This window comes from Nannobrachium achirus, assembly GCF_963921795.1.
Source record: "Nannobrachium achirus genome assembly, chromosome: 12".
NCBI classification, from domain to species: domain Eukaryota; kingdom Metazoa; phylum Chordata; class Actinopteri; order Myctophiformes; family Myctophidae; genus Nannobrachium; species Nannobrachium achirus.
Genome location: NC_137832.1, coordinates 15,581,712 through 15,608,780, shown reverse-complemented (window position 1 = coordinate 15,608,780; position 27,069 = coordinate 15,581,712). Strand labels below are relative to the sequence as shown.

At 44.5% G+C, this 27,069-nt stretch overlaps 1 protein-coding gene across 1 annotated transcript in view; it reads left to right on the top strand.

The window, feature by feature from the left end:
- The window catches only part of LOC308296109 (olfactomedin-like protein 2A), a 35,486-nt gene extending 16,180 nt beyond the window's left edge, over positions 1-19,306 (top strand). Inside the window, exons 3-8 of the mRNA XM_080739238.1 lie at positions 3,830-3,937; positions 6,643-6,819; positions 8,054-8,273; positions 14,403-14,711; positions 15,391-15,576; positions 18,426-19,306. Of these exons, the coding sequence (XP_080595364.1) occupies positions 3,830-3,937; positions 6,643-6,819; positions 8,054-8,273; positions 14,403-14,711; positions 15,391-15,576; positions 18,426-19,030 (1,605 nt within the window). The 3' untranslated portion in view covers positions 19,031-19,306. The remainder of the gene's footprint in view (positions 1-3,829; positions 3,938-6,642; positions 6,820-8,053; positions 8,274-14,402; positions 14,712-15,390; positions 15,577-18,425) is intronic.
- Positions 19,307-27,069: the final 7,763 nt, after the last annotated feature.

Here is a 27,069-nt window from a genome sequence, read left to right as displayed (position 1 = left end):
CTGGTTGGAATAACGTGTTCCTTCCGCACGCTACGTCCAACCAGGGAAACTCCACCCTGTCAGGTGAAAAGAAGCAACCTGCTCACTCCTCATGCACTGAAGGAAGCATGAACTCAGTTCGGGGGGCCATCCCCAGGCGCGGCAGAGGGAGAGCAGAGCCCAGGATTACAGCTTAGGCAATTGGCACTGGGTGGAAAAAATGGGTTACAAAAATCGTGAGATAAATATTAAAGACAAAAAGAAACAGCGCCGCCGAAGACAGGAGGCGTGTAGATTTGTGTTATCAACACGGTACCTTTCATCTCAGACGTTTCATCAAATTAATCCTACAACACCTAAATAACACTGTACCTGCTCCCAGCACAAATAAGATACCCATCCCCCATATACATACCGTAGCCTTGGACAAAACTGAGAGACTTTTTTGTAAAGTCCAAGACTATCCAAGACTATCAGTCTTGGACCCCCCCCCCCCCCCCCCCCGGATGGCAGTGGATGCTCTGCAATTAACCCAGTACACATTATTGTGTATCATTATTTTATGCTTTAACTATTGAAAAATAGCAGATATACAAGCTCGCAGCGCGGCACCGAGTGCCGCGCTGCGAGATTGTAGATCTGCTATTTTTTTTTTAACGTTAAAATTAGAATTTTGACCCAATTCTATAAGTGTCTTTTGAATCCTTCTAAGATCTTTTGAAAAACCTATGTTTCTATGTCAGCAATCTGGCCAGCCATCGTCAAAGAAAAGGTCCCTTTCACTTAGATGGAGCTCAGTTAGTCTGTTCTTGAGAGACTACTATGTCAGTGGTTCTCAAACCTTTTCATTTAGTTCCAGGGACCACCCAGAAGCAAAATTTGAGTTACAAATGTTCGCTTTAGAAATACATATATTCAAAGATTTGCACACATTTTCACGACTTTTCTTTTCTCCAAAAATAGCAGATCTACAAGCTCGCAGCGCGGCACTCGGTGCCGCGCTGTGAGCTTGTAGATCTGCTATTTTTCAATGGTTAAAGCATTAAATAATGTTAGGCCTATGGCCTTGCTACTGCATACATGTACAAATTCAAGCGCTTATCCCTAAGCCACAGAAGTCGAGTCTTGCGTGTGTTCCTTAATATTCTGTAGTAGCACATTGAACAAAAGAGGTGTTATAATCCTGTCTGTGGCTGAAAGTCACTGTATTAAGGGCTTTGCACACTGGACCGTTGTGTTTTTTTTCCGTTTGCTGCATGATTAAAACGCATTGGATTTGGTGTGCAAGGCTGTGCGGTATCCACACTGCGGATCCGAAAAGGAGTCATAAAAGGAATCAATGAGTTTTTACCGCATGCGACAAGACACAAAAATCAAACTGGGTTCGATCGGAAAAAAAAAAAAAAAAAAAAAAAAAAACGCACTTCCGCAGCCGCCTGCCGCATGGCAAATTCGGAGCCGGTGTGCATGAGGTCATAGAGAATCATTGTTTTCTTTAAAAAAATGAAATTGTCCGTGTGCAAAGCCCTTTACTCAAAGAGTGTCGTAGCGCTTATGCAGCAGGTGAAAACCGGTATTACACTTGATGGAATCAAAACACGGGACTAAAACACTTATGTATGTATTGAACGATATGGAATATTTTCAGAAAACAAGCACCCCAACTCTGCAGGTAACATCTGTGTTTTGAGGGTAAGCACTTGCATTTTGAAATTGTATGTAAGTAGTAGCCATTAGACACATGGACTGTATTTTGATTGTCTTAAGTACCAGCTCTTATGCCTTAACGTAAAGGCCTGTCCATACTGTCTCCGACCACCAAACCTTTCGTCTGAGAGTTCCGATTTTCCGACGTGCAGCTTTCCGAACTCTAATTCGGGGTAATGCTTTTCAGAAGATGCGATTGACGTCAATTTGTAGTTGAACCGAACCTTTCCGAAAAGTTTGGTGGTCGGAGACAGTATGGACAGGCCTTTAAGTTAAGGCATAAGAGCTGGTACTTAAGACAACTAAAATACAGCCCGAGTGTCCAGAGGATATTTGGGGTGTCCACCAAGACCGACAGAGATATACAAATGTTAGAACCGATCAAAAATAATCAGTCCGATTTGTCTATAGGCTTACACATATCCCTGGACATCTACCAGCCAATAAGCTAATAACTCTTAAGCACTTGATCAGATTAGGGCGCAGACAGAAGAAACAGTGATATTCATTGTGGACAGATCAGTGCGCTTGTAAGCGACGGCTGTGGGAAAGGCTGGCCGGAGGGAAAAAGAAAATTAGAACCCTAAATCCCAGTCGAGTTTAAAAGTACCAAAGGTCATCGCTCGCCCCCATGTGACCCCTCTAACGTGTTATCTGATCTAACATCTGCAGATAGCATCCCAGCGACCGACCGCACCCCACTTGCACGTATGTAAAAGCGCACATTAATTTTTCACTGGGCAGAAAAGAGGCACAGTATGTACCATAAGAAAATAAGAAGCAGATCCAGATGTGGAATGCTATTTGGTCCGGCAATACCTATATAGGCCAGTCAATCTAAGCCAAAAAAAAAAGGCCCAACCTACTCGCAAACCATAGGGGCTAGAGTTTCAAGACTTGGAGAGGAGGTTCATAATGATTTCAAGGATTAAATAAAAAATAATTGTGTCATTTGGCCGCATGGTGGCGCCATAACACCCCACTTTACGTTTTGGCCTGTAACTCTTGAACCGTAGGTCGGAAAATTAAAAATATTTTTCCCTGGATTCCTTGGGTCATGACGCATCTCCCCATATAGGCCACGCCCATTTGCGCCATGATAGATTTTCCGCCATCTTGAATTTTCTCCAAAACACACTTTTTGCTCCTTTTCCTACATATTTTCTTCAAATGTCACAAAAATCGGTACACATGATCCACACACACACACACACACACACACACACACACACACACACACAGCTCCACTTCACACGGGTGTGATTTTTTATGATCCTTTGGGTCATCCAAATAACATATTAAAAGTTGTGAAGTATATATTTAGTGGATCAAGGTAAATACAGGGGGTTTGAGTTTGGGTCAATTCACTTACTATACAGGAAGAAAAGACCACCAAAAATCTAATCCAAGTACGTTGTGAGGGGTCTAACTAGGGGTTTTTCATGATTCTGAATCCATTGCAAGCATTTGTTGGGCTAAAAATCACAAAACTGTGAAAAGTGATTCATCAATAAACCATCGTTTTGTGGGCCCTTTTTAGCCCAAGTAATGTTTTTCATGCTACACAAATGCTTGCAATGGATTCAGAATCATGAAAAAATCCTAGTTAGACCTCTCACATGCTATTAAAGAAGATTTTTTGGGGGGTCTTTTTTTCCTGTAGTCAATAGACCCAAACTCAAACACCCTGAATTTACCTTGATCCACTAAATATATACTTCACAACTTTTAATATGTTATTTGGAGGACCAATAGGATCATAAAAAAACCTTGAATGATTACTATTGCAATTTCTTTTGGGTCAAACCACAGATTGACTGGACTAATAGTTTAACCCGAAAAACCCAGCAATGCAAAGGCTCGTTTTGACGAGCCATTCCTCCACGCGCAGTGTGAGGAGATAACAGACCAAACAGCGGGCTTTGTGCGGCCCGTTAAGTTTACAAGGTGTTTCAGTGACTGAATGCACAAGCCTCCCCATTGAACCGAACAAAGAAAGTCAATAGAGAGTTAATCATCCAAAGTGTTTTCAGAGGTGGAGAGAGGTTATTGGCCTCCGCACACATCGACCCGTCAAACGTGGTGAGTACAGGGTCACTAATTAATTAATGTGTGTTTCTCCTTTTATGGATTGGCTGTCCAGCTGCATTCCATGGTGGACCTTCTGGAAGGAACCCTGTACAGCTTGGATCTGATGAAAGTCCATTCTTACATCAACAAAGTGGTCTCCCAAATGAACAACCTGGAAGAGGTAAGATTACGCACGTGCACACGTAGACATAGATAGATAGATAGATACCTTTATTATCCCAAGGGGGAAATTCAGTTGTCCAGTTGTAGCATAGCAGTATACAGTATTTACAAAGTTACAGAGAAGGGGCTTGAGCCCCTGCCCTTTTACTTGTCTGTAAAAAGGGGGGCGCTCTCCATTCCGACATGTCGCCACTTCGACATTGACTTCTTATTGTCGGAGTGGCGACACTTCCATAGAGGTTAGGTTTAGGGTTAGGGTTAGGAATAGGGTTAGTGTCGGAATGGAGACATGTCATAATGGAGACATGCAACCCTGTAAAAAGTGCCCTCTCCTGACCATGAATGCAGTTTTTACTAAGGTGAAAGAAAAGCAAATGCCCTCTTTCCATGCCATATACTGAAGGCAGCATTCAAAGAGAATTGCCTTGTCCAAACTCTCGTGAACTTGAATGCAGCATCTTATGTTGAAAGAATTGCCCTCTCTGTGTAGAAATACATGCCGTTGCCACATCTACAGTATTGACTTGATTATGCTTAGTTAGTTCAGTGTGGTATCAAGTGCCGAAAATAGCCGACCTCCAAGCTCACAGCGTGTTGCAGTGCGGCGCGTTGTGAGCTTGGAGGTCTGCTATTTTCTATATTTTCACCAAAAGGCCCCTTTAGAAATTTCAGCCCCTGCATCTCTAACATTCTCTGCACGTCCCTGGGTAAGATGAAAATCCCTCCATACATCAATCTTAACATGGGCCATTTCGACTGGTGCAGTCATAAACTCTTATTATAGTAACAGTCATGTTGGTAGTCTGGGAAACCAAGGCAAAGTTTTCTATCGAAGTCTATGTTAGTTATCCTAAATAAAGCTGTGTCCACTAAATGGCCAAATGGGAAGATATAGTCAATTCTGTATACCAGGGGCCTTCAACAGGGGGTCCGGGACCCCTAAGGGGTCCTCATAGTCACTACAGGGGGTCCTCCAAATCTTTGTGTGATAGAATCTTTTGTTGCTCCTTTTTTATATTAACCACTTGAACCCTTTAGTGTCCTTATTCTGAGAACTGCAGCCAAAAAATAGCACATCTACAAGCTCCCAACGCCTGTAGATCGGCTGTTTTCGGCAAAGAGGTTTAGTGTAGATGGGAAAAAGAGCAGACTAAGTACAGAATGAAAGGTCAAGTTTATTAAGTATTGACGGTTCAAGTGGTTAAATAAATTGACATGAATCCAAAATACACTGATGATTGTGCCGTCAAACGCTGAAATGTATCTCTGGGTTGTGGGGGTCCCTGCTTCATCTCTCTCTCGACTAAGGGGTCCTTGGCCTGAAAACTTTGAAGACACCTAGCTGTATACTTTTCTGTGAGAGAAAAACTACAGTTGACTTGCCCTATATACTGCTAATTAACTGTGTCTTCTCATGGCATTCAGTAATCAGAGTTCTGTTTAACCCTGCAGCTACAATGCTGCTGGGAGAGACGTGTCTGTTGTCACGCCAGTTTGTCAGCGTGCAAATCATTTTTGCATTTTACATTTAGTCGATTAATAACTTCAGACGTGTGCAGACTCAGAGTGACTTGGAACTTCAGTGCAAGAGTTCAATAATGAATCAAACATTATTAAAAGACTTGCCAAGAAACCAATACGTTTGCACATGTGCAAAGAAACAGCACGCACAGCAACCCTGCAAGCCAAATGACGTCATGATAACGTTATGATAACGTCCTCTGGTGACTTCGGTGACGTTCAGAACGAGGCCAGATCACAGCCCATATGGGGATGATCTTACATTAGTTATGATATTTATCTGGCCTCGATCGGACCCTCTCTGATTAATCCAGGACGTCCGTTTTCGTGGGCAGGATTTATGTTGGTTGAAATCAGATGATATTCTAGGACAGACTAGTCATCTCATGGTTTTGACTTGATCTGGCGCCAATCTAGACGTCACTGATTGATCCAGGTCCTGTACTGTGCTTGCTGGGAACAGACAAAAGATGCACCGCACTCAGCATTTAGTGTTCCATGTGAGTCCCTGACATGAGCCTCACAGGACACACACAAGGACATGAGAGCTGAGAACGTGTTGAATGTCTTGGTGTGTTTGCAGGAAGCAGGCCCTCTCTTCTTCTTCCCCTCGCCTCTTTTTCTTAGCAGGATGAGCCGAAAATGAATCATACGACCAGTAGCGCTTTCAGGGCCGGACGTGACCGGACTCTGTGTGGCCAATTCCCATATGCACGGCAAGGAATGCACAGAACTGTGCTAGAACCATAGTTATAGGCTATACGAGTGACGACCATGGTAATCAAATGGCTATTTGCATAACAGGTTTACCAGGCAGGCAGTGAGTGGTGGGCTTGCGCATCCCCAAGTCCAAAGGCTACCCTATTCATATGGATAGGCTACTTTAACACCTACTGTATAGTTTCCAGCAGTGACTATATGTGCATTGTGCGTGCATCAGGCTACATGGCTCCATTACTGTGATAGATGAGATTTGTTCAATGCAAACTTTTAGTTTCTCTACTGCAGTGCCAGCGCAGTATTTTCTATTTGATCCATGCGCACATGTAGGCACACGCACACATCTAAAGGCGCGCGAACATGTGACGTCAATAAATGACCGTCCGCCCTGAAAAGAAAACCCCAAAACACAATTGCATACGACTGTAATCTGACTGAGAATGCATTTTGTCGCTTTGGCAGACGATCAAGACGAACCTCACGCGCGAGAACGACTTTGTCCGAGACAGCATGACGACCCTGACCAACCAGTTCAAGAGGTACGAGAACTACTCCAACATCATGCTGGGCATCAAGAAGGAGATCTCCAGCCTGAGCCTGCAGCTGCTCCAGAAGGACGCCACCGACACCAAAGCCCAGGTTGGTTGGTGGTCACCAATGTGTATTGGAAGGGGTTTCACTGTTTACACTGTTGAATGAATCACTCGCGCTTCAGCCACCCCTCCCTCAAACAGGTGGGGGGGTGGGGGGTCTCTGAAGAAGACGTGTCAAAAAGACAAAACGTTAACCGATTGTTTGTACCTTAACGTTAAAGCAGTGGTTCTCAACCTGTGGCCAAACTGTTTTGTGGGGTCCCCAGATGATTAACCACGTTGTTTACAGTTAAAGAAACCAACATAAAGTTTAAGTATATAGAGGGTTTATGCACATTTCTAAAGTGACAATTTAAGGACTTTTTAATAGGCCTACCTATAAAATGACAAATTAAACATTGGCCAAATTGTCAAATATTAGAGGCAGGAATTTTGGAAAATAGCCGATCTACATGCTCACAACGCCTCGCGTTGCGAGGCGTTGTGAGCATGTAGATCGGCTATTTTCACAATAGAACCATGTTAGACAAAATGTAATGCTTCAACTCTTAGTGCTTGTCAGGGTGTGGGGGGTCCTCAGTTAAATGATATGATTATTTTGGGGGTATAGCGGCCTGAAAAGGTCGAGAACCACTGCATTAAAGCATTGTAGTTCAGATGTCGAGAAGTGGCCCATAGAACTGTTTTGGGTTTCAGTATTTGTTCATATTGGGGCGAATATCTCTATGAAGAGTCAACATTTTAAAATCTCAAATGAACAGGTGATACTATCCTCAAAAACTATGTCAAAAGTCTTAAGATGACTAATAACTCTGATAGTAGCCCATAATGTGCATTGCTTTCATACCATAAATCCTGAGTGCAGGTGTGCAAGTGCTTATCTTGTTTTACACTGAAACTCATTTTTCACGGTTGTTAAAATAAAGTATTGCATGTGGATTCCTAGAAAGTGGTAGAAACTGGACCAGACTAAAACGTCCCCTGAAACACTGCATCTATACAAATCAAACATTCTATAGCGACGTCCCAAACCAATTTAGTACAACTGTCTAGACATACAGTTGGTAGAAAAGGCCAAACGAGCCTACAAGTCTTGCACACTGTTCTTGCAAAGCATCGCATTACCAATGTTTTGATCCTGCTGTGTGCGCACAGACTTACAAATGATGTGCACACACACATAAAACGCAACCACTTTCACACAAGCACACAATTAAACACCCATCCACACGCCAATATTGACGCCGTCACTGACGCAGGCCAAATGTCAACGTTCACAGCACACCGGTGATGGGAAAACCAAGGAGGCCGTAAAAGTGGCCAACAAAAAGCCTCCTCCCAAGCTGCCCAAGGAGAAGGTCATAAAGCCCAAGAAGGAGCTGGTGAAGCCCGGTAAAGCCGTCAAGCCCGTCCCCACAGCCAAGGCCAAGGTGGTGGTGGGCAACCAGCCGGGCGTGGTGAGGGGCATCACCTACTACAAGGTGGACACTGGTGGAAAAGGTGAGATACCCCCACTACCTCCCCAAACAAAGAGAAAAGAAAAATAACATTCTGTTTTCACTTAAGATGAAGTGCCATGCTTTTTTCCCCCCTAAAACATGATTATCATGTATTATGATTATACTAGAAGGAAGATTGTTTTCCAAGAAAGTTTACAAAAAGAGTTCAAATTAGGTTTTTATGTGGCCACACCCACCAGTTCATTAAGTATGCCTGGTTGTCATGGTGGGTGGTGACCCAGCTGAAGTTAGCCACACCCACAGATGATTATATGATGTCATTTTATCTGTGTTTTTGGATCGGCACTTTTGACCCACAAGGTGTCAGCCTCCAGGAAGAAACCCCAAGTACAAAGGGAATAGAGTAGCGAAGTGTGACGTAATTTATCAAAGGCTTTATCAAATATGAGTGACTGACTATCATAAACCACACAGAGCCACCTCGCCGATAATATCGCAAAGACCGTTTGTTTATTTTTGGACCGCAATGGTTATATGAGACGATTTTAAGATGACTCAATGTTATTCTCCATAGAGAATTACTTCCTTGGAACCGGGGGATGAGCGAGTCACGTCATGACTTCGTTACTCTGTACATAATTGCTCATAACAACCACACTAGGGGGTCTAATGAAGTACTGTCAACCTCCTAGACACATGAAAACCAGAAAAAGTACAAAACTATGGCACTGCCTCTTTAAACTGCGTTTGCACCCTCCCTCGTGTGTGTGTGTGTGTGTGTGTGCGTGTGTGTGGGTGTGAGATCATCTTTGTGCTGTCCTAATAAATCGTATTAATATCATTCAAAGTGATTCAAATGATATGATTGATATGATCCTCATCCCGTCCTGCTAGATCAGCAGCGGTGCGAGACAGAGGATGTCTGTCTTTGCGAGTGGGAGGCAATCGAGCGCTTTATTGGATTGATTTCATTTCCAACAGAGTGTCCTGTAAACATTTCCAGAGTGTGTGCGGAGGGGAGCGAGACCGCAAATCTGTTACGTACTTTTTTTTTTGCACTTTTTCTATAGCGAGAGGAAACGAGAACAGGAATCTGCTGCCGTGTGGCATGGCAGATCACCCTTTAATACGAGATTTATTCCTGTGTTGTTTTAAACAAAGCAGCTCCGCTTGCTGCCGGATCGCGCCGTGTCGGTGCATATTCAGCGGGACAGGAAATCCAAAATCTTTTATTGACAGAATACATTGAGATAATGGAATGCTTGCCTCAATGGAATGCCGCCACGGCCCATGACATGCCTCGGTCTCACTCCTCACACACAATGTAACGGGGACCCTCGTCAACGCCAGCAGATGAAAGCTGACAAAACATTTCCTGACTCCTTCCAATCCTCTTTAAGTCTAGTTGAGTGAATAGGTATGCTGCGTTTGCACAGGGCACACGCGCATAGCCGCTGTCACACCGCGTGTTCTGCTGTGCCTGCCCGGCCAGCCAAACTAAACTCCAGCGGATCCAAGCCAGCTCTTTGTAAAGGGCGCCGAAGCGATTTGGCTGCATTTCCATAATCTCAGACAGCATCTGTTAGACAGAGAGTAACTGTAAGGTGGAGACTAATGCATCCATAAAATGGAGATTAAAGCTTTTTCAAGAGGCTGGTCAGATTCTTACGTAAGGATATGCTATATATACACTGATACAGTGCTATCTGTTTCCAGCTGTCTCGGAAGATCTTCTCCAGAGTGTTGTTCCTACCTACCAGTGAAGTGCAGAGAATGTTAGAGAGGCAGGGGCTGAAATTTCCAAAAGGGCCTTTTGGGTGGGAGTATCGAAAATAGCAGACCTCCAAGCTCACAACACGACACGTTGTGAGCTCGGAGGTCGGCTATTTTTGGTGCTTGGTACCACACTGAACTAAGCATAATCAGGTCAATACTGGAGATGTGGCGTAACGGCATGGATTTCTACACAGAGAGAGCAATTCTTTCAACATAATTATGCAGCATTCAAGTTCAGGAGAGTTCGGACAAGGCAATTCTCTTGAATGCTGCCTTCAGGTATGGCATGGAAAGAGGGGTGTTTGCGTTTCTTTCACCATAGTAAAAACTGCATTCATGGTCTAGAGCAGGGTTCCCCAATTAGTTTTCCCCAAGGGCCGAATTATGTCTAGGGTGCCAAGCCGAGGGCCACAACATTGCAGGGGGCGACGGTGGCGTTCCTGCTACTCCAACAACAGTTCAGATATCGTCGTTGTCGGGTGAAAATCTTGTAAGTCCAAAACCGTTCGTTTTGAATTTATAATTTTTTTAATTATTTAAACTAGTTAAAACAGCCAATCTACACAACGAGGCGTTGTGTGCTTGTAGATCTGCTGTTTTCACTAAGGCGCCGGCCTTGTATGATTCACGAAAGAACGTACAAATTTGGAGATACGAGATTTCCAGCCGACAACGACATACTAGTGTTGTTGCTGCTCTTACGGTATACCACCATTATTACTGGGGTTGGTGTGGGCCAGACAGTAGCCCCGCGCGGGCCGCAAATGGCCCGCGGGCTGCCTATTGGGGAACCCTGGTCTAGAGAGAGGGCACTTTTTACAGATGGATAAAAGGGCAGGGGCTCGAGCCCCCCTTTGATGTCTAATATGTGTGCACGTGCCTGGTTCCTACAGTACGATGCTCATCAGATCCTGGCGGCCAGGTAGTTCTCTCGAAGTCTCGCAGGAGAAGGCATGTTGGCCAGATGCACTGCTGCCGTCTAATCCCCACACATCTGTCTGGCAGCGCAGGAAGTCAGAGCATGAGGAACAGAGAGAGAGAGAGAGCGCAGACGAGAGGGCGAGGGAGAGAGAGAGAGAGAGAGAACAGGCTGTCCCTCTGTTGACACTGTCCTCCATGTGGCTTAGCCAGGGGCGTCACAAGGGGGGGGGGGGACACGGAGTTACTAGGGCCCACAGTGGAGGGGGCCTTAATTATCTTATTCTTTAGCTATTGAAAAATAGCAGATATACAAGCTCACAGCGCGGCACCGAGTGCCGCCGCGCTGCGAGCTTGTAGTTTTGCTGTTTTTGAAAAGTCGTGAAAATGTGTGCAAATCTTTGGAATATATGTATTTTTTAAGCGAACATTTGTAGCTCAAATTTTGCTGGGGGGGGGGGGGGGGGGGGGGGGCGGGGGTCCCTGGAACTAAATATTTTGAGATGGAGGTCCGTGGCCAAATACATATAATTTTGGGGGTCCTTCACATGAAGAAGACTGAGCACCACTGACATATAGGTTTAAAAAAAAAAAAAAACCTTAGAAGGATGTTGAAATATTCAAAGACACATATTTTCAAGATTTCTCTCAAAAATAGCAGATCTACAAGCACGCAGCGCGGAGCTTGTAGATCTGCTATTTTTCAATAGTTAAAGCACAAAATAACGCGTAATAATGCGCTCATGGGGGGGCCCGCAGTGAATCCTTGTACCCAGGGCCCAGAATTTGGTGCGACACCCCTGTGCTTAGCGTCTCTCTCTCTCTCTTCCAGCAGCGTCAGTTCAGAAAAAGCTAAGGTATGGCAACATGACTGGTGTCTTGCACACGCGCCTTCGCGTGTGCATTTTATTATTTCCCCCTGTAACCAAGGTATGGCAGCTGCCATAGCTTGCCATACCCAATTGACGCCTCTGCTCTCTTCGCAGCCGGGGATGAGACCAGGAGGGGTTGTGGAATTCTGCATGCGAATAGGAAAGGCAGCAGGAGCGGCTGGGTAACAGGAGGGGAGAGACAGAAGGCCAAAGGAAGTTGGCATGGTCTCTGTGTTGCATAGCTAATGCTTTGCCTTTGATGTGGAAGTTCTGAAACGTTACAGGGTAATAATGTCTCTCTCCTCCTGATAGTGTGGCTCATACTAGAGCAGTGGTTCTCAACCTTTTCAGGCCACGACCCCCAAAATAATGATATTTTGACTGGGGGTCTTATGACAACAGGTATAATGGGGTTTGCATTCACAGAGATCTCCATATATGGGCATACAATGGATGCCCGTATGCGGAGCTGATGTCTGACATCAGAGTTTTCCGGAACCGGTACTGTGTCTGCAGAGATCTCCATATATGGGCATAAGTGGATAAATGCAAGCAGATGGTCAAAACGGGTCCTATGACAACAGGTATAATGGGGTTTGCATTAAAGGGGGAACCGGCACTGTGTCTGCAACACAGTCGGAGGCACAGACAGATACAGAGATCTCCATAATGGGCATAAAGGGACACAGACAAACAGATACAGAGATCTCCATATATGGGCATAACATGGATGCAGACAGACAGATACAGATATCTCCATATATGAGCATAAATGGACACAGGCAAACAGATGGTCAATACGGGTCCTACAGATAACTCCATATATGGGCATAAATGGACACACGCAAACAGATGGTCAAAACGGATCCTATGACAACAGGTATAATGGGGTTTGCATTAAAGGGCGGGGCATTCATTCCCTATTTACATTGTTCCCGAGTTGGCCAGGTGGCCGACTAGAAGTGGGGGTCCCGACCCACAGGTTGAGAACCACTATACTAGAGGTAGGACGTTCGCAAACGAATCGAGTCGATTGAGCGGCTCTTTGAAATGAACAATGGGGAGCCGTTCCTTTTTGAGCGGTGGTCACAACGCTCCTATACGTGGCCGTGTGTGTGGGTCTCCGTCCGTCCGTCCGTGTCTGTCTGTATGTAGCCTAAACTTCGGCGCGTAACTAGTGCCGCACCATTTACGCCACTCGCGCAATATATACATCAAAATGTGCGGCTCGGCTGGGAATGGTGTGCTATTACCTTTCGTTCCGATCCGCCTTACCATGCCGACGTAATCGGCAAAAAACTATGCTTAATTGTCCCCATTGACTTATAATGGGACAATGCAAGAAATCACTTTCAAGTATTTTTCTCTCGTAAACCATAGGAGCTACAGTTTCAAACCTCGGAGAGGAGATTCATAATGATTTTAAGAATGAATCCAAAAATAATTACATCACTCGGCCTCATGGTGGCACTATAACGGCCCACTTTGCGTTTTGCCCCGTAACTCTTGAACCGTAGATCGGAAAATTAAAATTCTTTTTTCCCTGGATTCCTTGGGTCAAGACGCATCTCCCCATATAGGCCACGCCCATTTGCGCCAGGATAGATTTTCCGCCATCTTGAATTTTCTCCAAAACACACTTTTTGCTCCTTTTCCTACATATTTTCTTCAAATGTCACAAAAATCGGTACACATGATCTATGAGGTGGGTAAACCACCGCTCAGTTCACACGGGTGTGATTTTTTTGAGGAGGGGGAGTAAATTCTTTACTCCTTGTATTTTGAGAACGCATTATAAACACCTTTAACTGTGCATGAATTCTTTCTCCCCCTTTAGAGAAACAACAGCGTCTGACCCTGTTTGACCATCAGATTTATATTGAAATGAGCAAGCAACCAGGGCAAACACAGCTTAGGAGTGTCTGAGTTTTAGATTTCCACTTTACATTTAACCCATTTACAGGCCTCGAATTATTGAATGCTTTAACCAGTGAAAAATAGCAGATATACAAGCTTGCAGCGCGGCACCGAGTGCCGCGCTGCAAGCTTGTAGATCTGCTATTTTTGAAAAAGTCGTGAAAATGTGTGCAAATCTTTGAATATATGTATTTTCAAAGCGAACGTTTGTAACTCAAATTTTGCTTCTGGGTGGTCCCTGGAACTAGATATTTTGAGATGGGGGTCCGTGGCCAAATACATATTAGTTTGGGGGTCCTTCACATGAAAACGTTTGAGAACCACTGACATAGTAGTCTCTCAAGAAAAGACCAACTGAGCTCCAGTTGAGTGAAAAGGACCTTTTCTTTGACGATGGCTGGCCAGATTGCTGACATAGAAACATAGGTTTTTCCAAAAACCCTTAGAAGGATTCAAAAGACACTTATAGAATCGGGTCAAAATTCAAATTTTCAAATTTTTTTAAAAATAGCAGATCTACAAGCTCGCAGCGCGGCACTCGGTGCCGCGCTGTGAGCTTGTATATCTGCTATTTTTCAATAGTTAAAGCATAAAATAATGATACACTATAAAGTGTACCCGTTCTGAATGGATTAATTTCCCTGGCCTGACTCCTTATTTCCTCTCCCCCCCTCCCCCTTTCCCAGACCACGCTGCCAAAGCACACACCGCCCACCACGCCAAGGAGAGCCAATCGGAGGACGAAGGCCCCGAAACGGTCCTGGAAACATTCGAGGTCACGGCGGCCGCGCCCACGGCTGACACCACCACGCCTCCCGTCGCCGTCACCACCACCGCCACTGCGGCGACCACGACCTCCACGACTACCCCACCCACCACCACCACCACCTCCACGGCCACCACCACCGCGGCAGGGCGGGAGAGGCCGGCTCCGACCATCGTGCTGCTCCTGGACAACTCTGACAACAACAGCAGGCCCATTCTACACAGAGCAGGTAAGCTGCATTTGTTCAGCCGTCCCGATACAGTCCACTACTGAGATTTGAGAATTGATTGAGTATTTTATTAGACAAAAATGGAGAACAGTACAAGTATAGTCAATACAATAAAACATGTAGTACAGTACAAGTACAGTTAAACACCCTGCCTACAAGGAGCATCCCAAATAAATCCTTTTAAATGCAGTCTTTTTTATGTCGGAAGTTGGTATTCAATTCATGGACAAACAAACAAATAGCAAGCAAAAAAAGAAAACATTCAAAAAGCATCGCAGTTATGAAAATGCTATATGTACAAGGTAGGGGAAACAAGGGGGTGGGCTGAGGTAAGAGGGGGGGTGCTCACTTCTCACCTGTCTATGGGAGAAGTGATAACTACCTCCTTCTCTGGCCTCCTGAAAGGTGAGTTTTCTGGGCAGTTTTGAAGGAGGCCAGCGAGCTTCATGTTTTAAGGGAAGTAGTCAAGGAATTCCCACCTGGGTGGCAGAGATCGTACATTCTAAGCAGAGAGTGCAGTAGTAATCAGCCATTTAGTACCAGATAAGAGCCCGGGTTGCATGGCCAAGGTCTGCGGGACTGTGAAATTGTTGTTCAAAACTCATACGGAAGTTAATGCAAGCCAGGCCTCCTCCTCCACCAAGTTGTTCAGTTGTTTTGGTCTGTGTCTCCTTGGCAGGGAAGATCCTAGACTGCGAGGGGACTCTGGCATCCATCGAGCAGCCGGAGAAGAAACACAGCTACGGGCGTAACGAAGGCGCCTGGATGAAAGATCCCCTGGCCAAGGACTCCAAGATCTACGTCACCAACTACTACTACGGCAACAACCTCGTGGAGTTCCGCAACCTGGAGAACTTCCAGCAAGGTGCGTGTCGGTCGGTTCGTTTAGCTTGCATTTCCCCGTGTTGTCTGTAAGCGTCGCTTGACGTTAATTAATGTTGAGGAGTCGGTAACCTCTGGGAGACTGATGTGCCCTCGCGGAATGCAGGCCTTGGGTTGCTTCACAGCGGTGGGTGGGAAAAATACGACTCTTTCTGCACGTAAAACCGGACTGGAGGAATAGGATTACCCTCCTGTAAGAGATGCTGAGACGATCTCCGCCTCATGGGACCTGGACTTGTTGATCTAGATGAGTTTGGACAATCGGGCTCTCTAAATGCACTTGCATGCGAGGAGACACCCTGCATGGGTCTCTTTCCTTTCATATCCAGCAGGGTGGTGAGTTCACAGCCCTGCAGGGGCGTCACAAGGGGGGGAAGTGGGACTGAGTTACTAGGGCCCAAGGTGGAGGGGCGCCTGTCTTTAGCTATTTGAAAAATAGCAGATATACAAGCTCACAGCGCGGCACCGAGTGCCGCGCTGCGAGCTTGTAGATCCGCTATTTTTGAAAAGTCGTGAAAATGTGTGCACATCTTTGAATATATGTAACATTTGTAACTAAAATTTTGCGTCTGGGGGGGGTCCCTACTCCCTGGAATTCAATATTTTGAGATGGGGGTCCGTGGCCAAATACATATCATTTTGGGGGTCCTTCACATGAAAATATTTGAGCACCACTCACATAGAAACTTAGTTTAAAAAAAAAAAAAACTTAGAAGGATTTGAAATATTCAGACTGCACAAATTTTCACGATTTTTCCAAAATAGCAGATCTACAAGCTCGGAGCGCTGCACTTGGTGCCGCGCTGTGAGCTTGTATATCTGCTATTTCTCAATAGTTAAAGCACAAAATGGGAGTGAATCCTTGTACCCAGGGCCCAGAATTCGGTGTTGACACCCCTGCAGGCAGCCCTGTGCGGATGAGTAGGTATCTTGTTGAGTAGCTCTGATGCTTGCTGTGGTTGACATGTGTGCTCTGGCCTTTTCCTTTGAACTGGGCACAGCGGAGGCGGATTAGTAGCGTCGGCTGGGCCCGGGACGGGGGGCGGGAGGGAGGGCTGGAGGTGCACTGCAACCGCGCTTGCTTTTGTCCATCACAAGGCTTTCTTTCCATTACACAAATTACTACTTCCTGTTGTCGGCAGGGGTGTCGCACCAAATCCGGGGCCCTGGGGGTACAAGGATTCGCTCACGTTTTGTGCTTTAACTATTGAAAAATAGCAGATATACAAGCTCGCAGCGCGGCACCGAGTGCCGCGCTGCGAGCTTGTAGATCTGCTATTTTTGAAACATCGTGAAAATCCTTCTAAGGTTTTTCAAAAAAACCTATGTTTCTATGTCAGTGGTGTTCAAACCTTTTAATGTCAAGGACCCCCAAGATGATATGTATTTGGCCACGGACCCCCATCTCAAAATATTTAGTTCCAGGGACCCCCCCAGAAGCAAAACTTTAGTTACAGATGTTCGCTTAAAAAGTACATAATATTCAAAGATTTGCTCACATTTTCACGACTTTTCAAAAATAGCAGATCTACAAGCTCGCAGCGCGGCACTCGGTGCCGCGCTGCGAGCTTGTATATCTGCTATTTTTCAATAGCTAAAGTATAACATAATTAAGGCCCCTCCACCTTGGGCCCTAACTCAGTCCCACCCCCCCCACACCCCCCCACCCCCCCCTTGTGACGGCCCTGGTTGTCAGACAACCTATAGGATGGTCGAAAGGATGTGATTAGAATACGACAACTTACTGTAACACGCTATCTGTTTGTTCAGCGGTTAAATCGCTAAGAAAACCATGTCCCTATCACATGAAAGCCATTGTGTACACAGTCTGGGACTATCCAAACATACATGGTATTATGTCAGTGTGGGACACATACGGCAGGATGTATCCAACTTGTCATAATATACAGCGGGGGTCTTCAACAGGGGGTCCGGGGACCCCTAGGGGGTCCTCAGAGTTACTACAGCGGGGGCCCGCCAAATCCTTGTGCGATGGGATCGTTATTTTAAATGAACAACTTGAACCCTTGCATCCCTATTCTGAGGAGAACTTTAGCCAAAAATAGCAGATCTACAAGCTCACAACGCCTCGCGCTGCGAGGCGTTGTGAGCTTGTAAATCAGGTATTTTTGGCAAATAGGTTTGGTGTAGAGGTAAAAAAAGAGCAGACCAAGTACAGTGTGAAAGGTCAAATTTGCTAAGTATCGACGATTTAATATTTTAAGTGGTCAAGTGTCAAACAAGTCTAAGAAATCGATGAGAATCTCCGTCACACATTTATACAATTATGTAGAGGGGGTCCCTGCTTCATCTCTCTCTCAGCTAAGGGGTCCTTGGCCTGAAAGTATTGGAAGACCCCTTGATATACAGGATAAAGCTAACACACACCCAATACTGTTTAGGGCTGTCACGATTATGACATTCTACATGATGATTAATTGTCACTCAAATAATTAAGATTAACAATGTAATTGTGTTTTTGTCGTTGACAATCACATTTCTGTCTGGCTTTTAGGCTTTGAAGTTGCACATGTTAGATATGACACATAACCTAAATATACAAAGAAATTACAGACATATTTGACAACTTTATACTTAAAAAAGAACATTGATAGTGGAAACAACGCGTTGCGATGCGACACGCTGTGAGCTTGTAGATCTGCTATTTCCACAAATTTTTACTTTAAAAAAGAAGATATGAACATTTTTCAACATGGAAACGATTATGACGATCATGACAAATAATCGTGATTATGTCAAATAAACGCGATTATGTAAAATAATTGCGATCAGACGATTATGCCCTAATACCGTTTCTTGTTGTCAACACAGGGCGCTGGAGCAACCTCTTCAAGCTGCCGTACAACTGGATCGGCACGGGCCACGTGGTCTACAACGGCGCCTTCTACTACAACCGCGCCTTCACCAAGAACATCATCAAGTACGACCTGCGCATGCGCTACGTGGCCGCCTGGACGCTGCTGCACGACGTGGTCTACGAGGACACCACGCCGTGGAAGTGGCGCGGCCACTCCGACATCGACTTCGCCGTGGACGAGAGCGGCCTGTGGGTGATCTACCCGGCCATGGACTACGACTACTCCCAGCAGGAGGTGATCATCATCAGCAAGCTGGACCCCGGCGACCTGTCCACCAAGAAGGAGACCACGTGGCGGACGGGCCTGCGCCGGAACTCGTACGGCAACTGCTTCATCATCTGCGGCGTGCTGTACGCCGTGGACACGTACAACCAGAAGGAGGGCGAGGTGAGGTACGCGTTCGACACCCACACCAACACGGAGGCCGTGCCGCGGCTGCCCTTCACCAACGAGTACGCCTTCACCACCCAGATCGACTACAACCCCAAGGAGAAGCTGCTGTACGCATGGGACAACGGGAACCAGGTGACGTACCGCGTACATTTCGTCGAGCCGTGAGAGCACACAAACGCTGTTTTGTTTGTGTTTCCCGGATTAAAGCTTTCCCCGGTACCCTGAGTTACGGAGGGGGAGCGGTCAGTATTTTGACAGTCCAGAAGCAGCCATATTGGATTCATGAGGACAAGGATGAACTTATACTAGCATTCCTATATGTATGCTAATCATGACACGTTGCAGTGTACCAAACAAGCACTACTCAAACACACACGTAAAGTGAGTTGGAATGTCGGACTGTATGTTCGAGAATGGACAGAGAATAATAAAAACGAGGAGTTCTATTCCCCAAAAAAAGAACATTTTTGAAATAAATGAATAAATAGATCGTCGTTGTCGGGTGGAAACTTTGTATGTCCAAAACCGTTTGTTTTGTATTTATCATTTTTAAAATGATAAAATGATTTAAACTAGTGAAAACAGCCGATCTACAAGCACACAACGCCTCGCACCGCGAGGCGTTGTGTGCTTGTAGATCTGCTGTTTTCACTACTTTTGTGCGACGGCCTTGTGCGATGAAGCAGGGCTTTGCTTTGCGAAAGAACATACGAATTTGAAACTTGGAGATACGAGGTTTCTGCCCGACAACGACGAAATATATTACCTCGATTTCATCATTCAGCGTATCTGAAGTATCCAAAACATCCAGTCCATGAAAGTGTTGTCGAGTTAGACGTAAACCCATTGTCCTTTAAACAGTGTCATAATTGTTTTGTATTATCATTTTTTCAGCTAGAATAGGTGTCTCAGATACAGTATACCAGGGGTCTTCAACAGGTGGTCCGGGACCCCTAGGGGGTCCTTAGAGTTACTACAGGGGGGCCTCCAAATGTTTGTGTGATTTTTTTCTCCTTTTTTATGTTAACCACTTGAAGGCCTAGTGTCCATATTCGGAGAACTTTAGCCACAAATAGCAGATCTACAAGCTCACAACAGTTGTGAGCTTGTAGATCGGCTATTTTCTTTTCCAAAGAGGTTTGGTGTAGAGGGGAAAGTAGAGCAGACTAAGTACAGAATGAAAGGTCAAGTTTATTAAGTATTGACGGTTCAAGTGGTTAAATATCTGAAAACACAAATTGACATGAATCCAAAATACACCGATGATTGTGTTGTCAAACAATGATGATACTATATGGAATCCATGAAAAGTTGTGGGGGTCCCTGCTTCATCTATCTCTCAACTAAGGGGTCCTTGGCCTGAAACGTTGAAGACCCCTGGGTCTAGTTTATTACGTTTCGATGGTTCAAGTGGTTAAATATCTGAAAACACAAATTGACATGAATCCAAAAAAAAATTATGCTGTCAAACAATGATACTATGGAATCTCTGAAAAGGTTAATTTTGGAGCAAAACTCTTCAGTTCTCTGCCCAATGTTGTGTCAATAATAGCCTGTTAACCACTCACAGTAAGCCTATTAGTTTATAGTTCGTTGTACGACGGTGTTGTGTGACAAAAATAGCCAATCTATGAGTTTGTAGATGTGCTATTTTCATTGTTTTTGAAACGTTGAGACATTTCTTTTGAAGATTATTTTGGCATTTCTTGAAATGTTTAGAAAACCCTTTGAAGAATGAAATAAAATGTTGAACATTTTATACGTTTTTTTCCCCCCCTCTTCTTCGCCTATAATAAATAACATGCCCAAAACAGGGACAACAGGTTGAAAGTAGGGATGGGACGATAAGTGATATTATCGTTTATCGCGATAAAAAAACGCTCACGATAATCGTATCATGGAGATTTCATTTGTCGTGATATCGTCCTCCGTCATGCACTGGGATCAATTCACCTTTTATTTGCAGAGCTGCATATCCGGTACCACTTAAACCCTCTATTGGTAAAATGTACTTATAATATACGTACTTGATACAGTCTTTTTTTCACTCTCAGACAAATCTTTTTGCCCAAAAAATAGCAGATCTACAAGCTCACAACACGTCGCGTTGCGACGCGTTGTGAGCTTGTAGATCTGCTATTTTTTGGCAAATGTTCCCCCCCAGGATGTTGGGGATATTTTGATTATCGCGATATTATTGTAAATCGCGATTTCTATGGTCACAATAATCGCGATATGACATTTTCATATCGTCCCATCCCTAATTGAAAGTGGTTAACTCCATCCACCAAGCACTTTGATCATTATTCTACACAGAAAAATCATTTGTGAGGATCTTTACGGCATACTATGTTTATTATTCCGGCCTCAAATTGCTACCTGTCTTTTTAATATTCACAATGTTTTTGGTCTGTTATGTTCTGCATATTTTAGTGAGGGGGGTGTGCTGAATATGACATCATAAATTAAATGTACACAATTCAAGGGCTCGAGATGATTTTCTGAATTCACATCCATTTATTTTAAATATTTTATGATGCGAGTTGTTGTTGTTTTTTCTTAATATTTTCACGTGTTTAAATGTATGAAAGCATATGATTGTTATTGTATTGTTCATAGCAAAGTCACTACATTTGTTTTCGTTTTTTTTTGTTTGTACATTCTTACCCCACGAGCAAGATTAAGACCAAATATTGAAACATAATTAATGCGTGCACTGTACCACTGTACTGTTAGTTAAACACAAACCTCCACGAATGAATTACTCTCACTAATGGTCTCTCAGATATAATTCACTGTACAGCATTGTTTCCCAAACAGCGGGTCGGGACCCATTTGTGGGCCACGGACACATTTGTATGGGTCCCTAAGTGTTTGTTTCCTACAATTTGTTCTTAATTATTATTATTTCAAAACATTTTCAATAAACATTCCCAAAACAGCTATTTCAATGATTTGATATAATTCAATGATTTTTTTCACTAATTTCATGAAGGAATCAAAGAAAAATCTGAGAAATTCCATAAATTAGAAAACAAATGTTTAAGTAAGTAGTGAGAATGGCCGATCTGCAAGCTCACAACGCGGCGCGAAGCGACGAGTTGTGAGCTTGCAGATCTGCTGTTTTCACTAGTTTTGGGTCCCGGGGCAAATGTCTAACTTCTCTTTTGGGTCACAGGCTAAAACATTTGGGAACCACTAATCCAGCCAATACAGGCAACAATAAGCTTTAAATAAGACCACTAAATCTGTTGTTTTTTACCGTGGTGTGTTTGCCCTTGTACACCAATTCCTTTGTTTTTATACAACCACTCACATTTATTTTGCCTGTTCTGGGATGATCTTGAGTGTTTTTGTTTAACTTTATTCAAAAAGGGCATGTCTGATTACAATATTCAGTACAGGAGCAATGTGTTTGTTTGTCTTTATGTTGTTGTGGTTGTTGTTTTTACAGAGATAATAATAACGCTAGGAAATATTATGCTGCACATACAAAACCAACTGTGCTTGTCCTGTGCAATGAAATAAAATCATACATTTTTAAACGCTTGGTCTGAGTCATCTGAGCCCAATACTCACTAATGCCTGTGCTGATAATTGCGATCGTAGGTTGCAGTTTACTATCAGAACCGTCACAGCTTGTCCGTATACTGTACGTTCGTCTGTCTGTCTGGACGGGTACCGCCTGACACTGTGGTTACCCTGACACATCACTGTGATGTCAGGGGAACCACACCAACAGAATCCCTTTTATTCCCATATATGGAGATCCATGATGTCCATATTCCCCAGAATCCCTTTTATGCCTGTATATAAAGATCCCTGATGTCATCGATATATCACTGGCCAGATGGCCAGGGCATGGCCCACATCTGTGTGGCTGGTTCAGAGGGATCTCCATGTATGGGCATAAAATATATTGTATGTTGTGATGGGAACCACTCTAAAATAATCCCTGATCATCAATATTAATAGTAAGGTAAAGTTAGCCGAGTGTTAGACCAATCTGGGAACTAAATCTAAATCAATAGCTTTCTTCACAAATGTGTTCATAAAGATGTCTACTATCACCTCTGAACTTTCTCAATCACAACTCCCTTCGGAAACTTTGTGGGAGCCAATCAAAGTTGGGGGTATCGGGATACCTGGGCCTGGGATTAAAGGGGATAAAATAAAAAATGGCCAAAATGAACATATGGGGTGTGTAATTAGGGTATTTTTGGGCTGCTGAATCCATTCCAACCATTAGTTTTCAGTTAAAATGACTCCTTGGCCATAGAATAGGCCTAATTGGCTACGGCTTAGCCAATCATGTCATTCAAGTTCACCTGTGTCCTGTTAGTCCCTATGTTTTAAACCCTTTTGAGTGTTCCTTGTCAGTATCATGTTATCATGTGTGTCATGATGTGCGCTTACCCGCCTGATCTTGAATAGTTTTCATGAATTCAAACCCTACTCCAACCATTTTTTAAATTGGCAATATTATATGTCTCGTGGCTTATTTTATGGCCAAGGAGTAATCTTTACTGATAACTAATGGTTGGAATGGATTCAGCAGCCCCAAAATACCCTAATTACACACCTCATACGCTCATATTGGCCATTTTTTATTTTTCCTCCTTTAATCCCAGGCCCTCGGGATACCCCCAACTTTGATTGGCTCCCACAAAGTTTCCGAAGGGAGTTGTGATTGAGAAACACTCGGCTAACTTTCCCTTACTATAAGCCCATATCTAACAGGACTTCATATGCGAATGCCCATACATGGAGGAAGACAGCCCATATCTGTGCGGCTGGTTCAGGCAGGGATCTCCATGTATGGGCATAAAAGGGATGTACTGTATTCATGGGTTGCATTTGTAGTCCTAAACGGCCATGTTGAGGACCAACACAGGTGTTTCTATTTGTCTGATTGGCACAGAACTAATGTTATACGCCAATCAGAACACCTGTGTTGGTCCTCAACATGGCTTGTGTAGGACTACAAATGCAACCCATGAATACAGTACATGGATCTCCATATATGGGTAACTGGTCCGATATACATCAATGGCCAGATGGCCAAGAATTGGCCCGACCTCGCCCTTTGGTCGCATGTCGATAAAAGCAATAAAACACTAAATCAAGAATGAATACAAAGTCAACTGGGAAAGCCAATTGTGGGTTTTCAGGGGGGTTTTGAAGATAGGGAGGGAGGGGCGTCCCTGATGATGGGATGATGGTCAGTGATTCATTTCTTCTGACTTGGCTCTCACAATAACAGCAGGCCCTTTTCTTCTGATGGTGATTGGGGAAGCAAGCAATAGTTGTAGACAGTGGCGCCGCTGCCTGTTTAACGGAAAGCTTTTTCCGAAGAGGGGGGATTCTCGACGCGCAAATCGCTGTAGGCCTATACCCTACTTATTCCTAAATAAAGTGCTTTGTTTTTTGTTTAAATGAAATGTGTCATGGAGTTCTTCTAACTTTCAGTTACAGTAACCTTGAATTTCCCTTAAATAGAAAGTCAAAATTACTTTTACATTTACAATGTTGTCTTTATCCAGAGCTAGAGCTGTCAAATCTTGCAGCAGTCAATCAGCCTCATAGCCGGGGCGTCCGGTGGCCTACTGGTCAAGGCGCATACCACATAGGCACCACCACATAGGCATGGTTGCCGCGGCGTTGCTGGTTCGATTCCCGATCCGGACGACCTTTGCCGCATATGTCACTCCCCATCTCTCTCTCCCCATTTCCTGACAATCTACTGTATACTATCAATAAAAGCCCCAAAAATACATTTTAAAAAAATCAGCCTCATAGCCTCATCAGGACGGGTCAAGACAAGGACAATTTGGTAGTCATTAGTGAATGTTGAAAACCATCAGGACTTGCAACACCCAGCTTAAAACAGGCACAATCCCAGCCAAACCCGGACGTCTAGTCACCCTATACCCTTGACCGAATAACACAGAAAAGAAGCCGGTGCTGTGACAAATGTTTTCAGTAGGACATGAAGGCTAAGAAAGCTCTCATGAGGTATGTTCAGTTCCAGGGCAAAGGTCACCATGCTCTACTTGACTTGGATCCTGAAATGCACTAAAAGGAGCAGCCCGAGGGTCACGGTAATAAGGGCAGGGCAGCCTGATTGCTCGGCTGGCCGGGGATGTGAAAGTCTTAAAAAACCTCTGCTCTGACTCATTCAATGCCACAGGGAAACATGGAAACGGGACACAAGTTGAATGCAGGGTGTGGTCCAACGCATGTGGTCCTAATTTGAGAACATGACCCCCTCCCCACACCGACTCTATTTAAAGTACATCATATCGCTCACGACATTGGCTTTGACATCAGCCAACACCCAGGCTAACAATCGACATTGCACTTGAACCCTAGTGTCGTCTATACTGGGGAAACATTCTCGGAAATCTGCCAATCTACAAGCTTGTTGTGAGATGGTTGTAGAACATAGAAAAGTTTGCCTGATGAAGGTTTAAATACCGAAACGTTGCATAACTTTATTAAATTCCCCTTTTTGCATTTGAAGACAGTGTGCGTGGAGTTTTTGCTCACCGACCATTGTTTGGTCTCTACTCGACAGCACCTGTCGCTGTAGGTGTGCAAAAGCCTTTCGTTTCACAGAACATAGACTGTAAAAAAATATAGGATGGTGGAAAGCCATTGGTTTATATGCTGCGCTAAAGCTTTTTTGGCCGTTGTATGGGTGACGCCATCATTGTAGAAATCAAGGTTCATTGGTAGAAATGGTACCATCTCAAATGCTATTGGCTGCCAACGGTCAGGTGCAACCGCAGGGCTACATGGGACATGTCTTGAGCTTGCCGAAAATAAAGCACACGAAGAAGAATCATCACAAGCCTATCACAAGCCCCTCCTACAGCATAGTGAGCATACCCTGCTATAACATCAAATATAACATAAATTGGACCATATCTTCACTAAACGCATATCACGGTGATTGAAACGAGGCTTTAAACTAGCGACAGGAACCATAGAGTATTTATGACTGTTAATTAAGGTAAGAAAATCAAATGTAAAAGTTCAGGGGAAATGGATGGAATCCTAAGGAGAACATGTTGCTTCTGGTACCAGAACAGCGCAACTAGCGGCCAATCATAGGAACTTTCAGTTCTGTGTTGCTTCATTTTAAATCGGGACAACTACACCCCTGTTGTAGAACGGCAATTTTCCCAGGAGATTTGGTGTGGAGGTGTAAAAGAGCAAGCAGCCCCCAGAGCCAACTCAGGTCAAGTTTACAACGTATGGAGGGTTTAAGTGGTTTAATGAGCAGACATGGAGACATGGGGCTGGATAAGCCCACGGCGCTAATGGTGTGCTGTCCCTCCGTAAGCTTCTGTCACGAAACGCTGACATGTAGCTGTTATGGAACAATTACGTCCACGCCGGCGGCGGTGATGAACACTGACAATTCACATGACCTGGGGGTGCCGTGGTCAGGGGCGTCACAAGGGAGGGGGGGGGGGGGAGTGGGACTGAGTTACTAGGGCCCAAGGTGGAGGGGGCCTTAATTATTTTATACTTTAGCTATTGAAAAATAGCAGATCTAGAAGCTCACAGTGCGGCACCGAGTGCACGCTGCGAGCTTGTAGATCTGCTATTTTTGAAAGGTCGTGAAAATGTGTGCAAATCTTTGAATATATGGATTTTTAAGCAAACATTTGTAACTAAAATTTTGCTTCTGGGGGTCCCTGGAACTTTTGAGATGGGGGTCCGTGCCTCCGTGGCCAAATACATGTCATTTTGGGCGTCCTTCACATGAAAAAGTTTGAGCACCACTGACATAGGTTTTTCAAAAAACATTGATAAATGTTCACGATTTATCAAAAATAGCAGATTTGTGAACTTGTATATCTGCTATTTTTGAATAGTTAAAGCACAAAATAATTGTGCAGGGGCCCCGCAGTGAATCCTTGCACCCAGGGCCCAGAATTTGGACACCCCTGGCCGCGGTCCCAGCACCCAACAGCTCCACACAAAGGCCTTCCTGTTGCCAAATCAGGACTTCGACTTGATCCTGTTCACATCATCTAGCTAGGGCCTTCTGCTCCACTGATGACCCCACTCAACGGATCACACAAACCGTATTATTACACAACCAACGGGCAGTTTCCGGGCCGAACATCTTGATTGGCCCGAAATAGGCTCTCCAGCCGCGCTCAAATCACGATAAGGCACAGCTCAGCCGT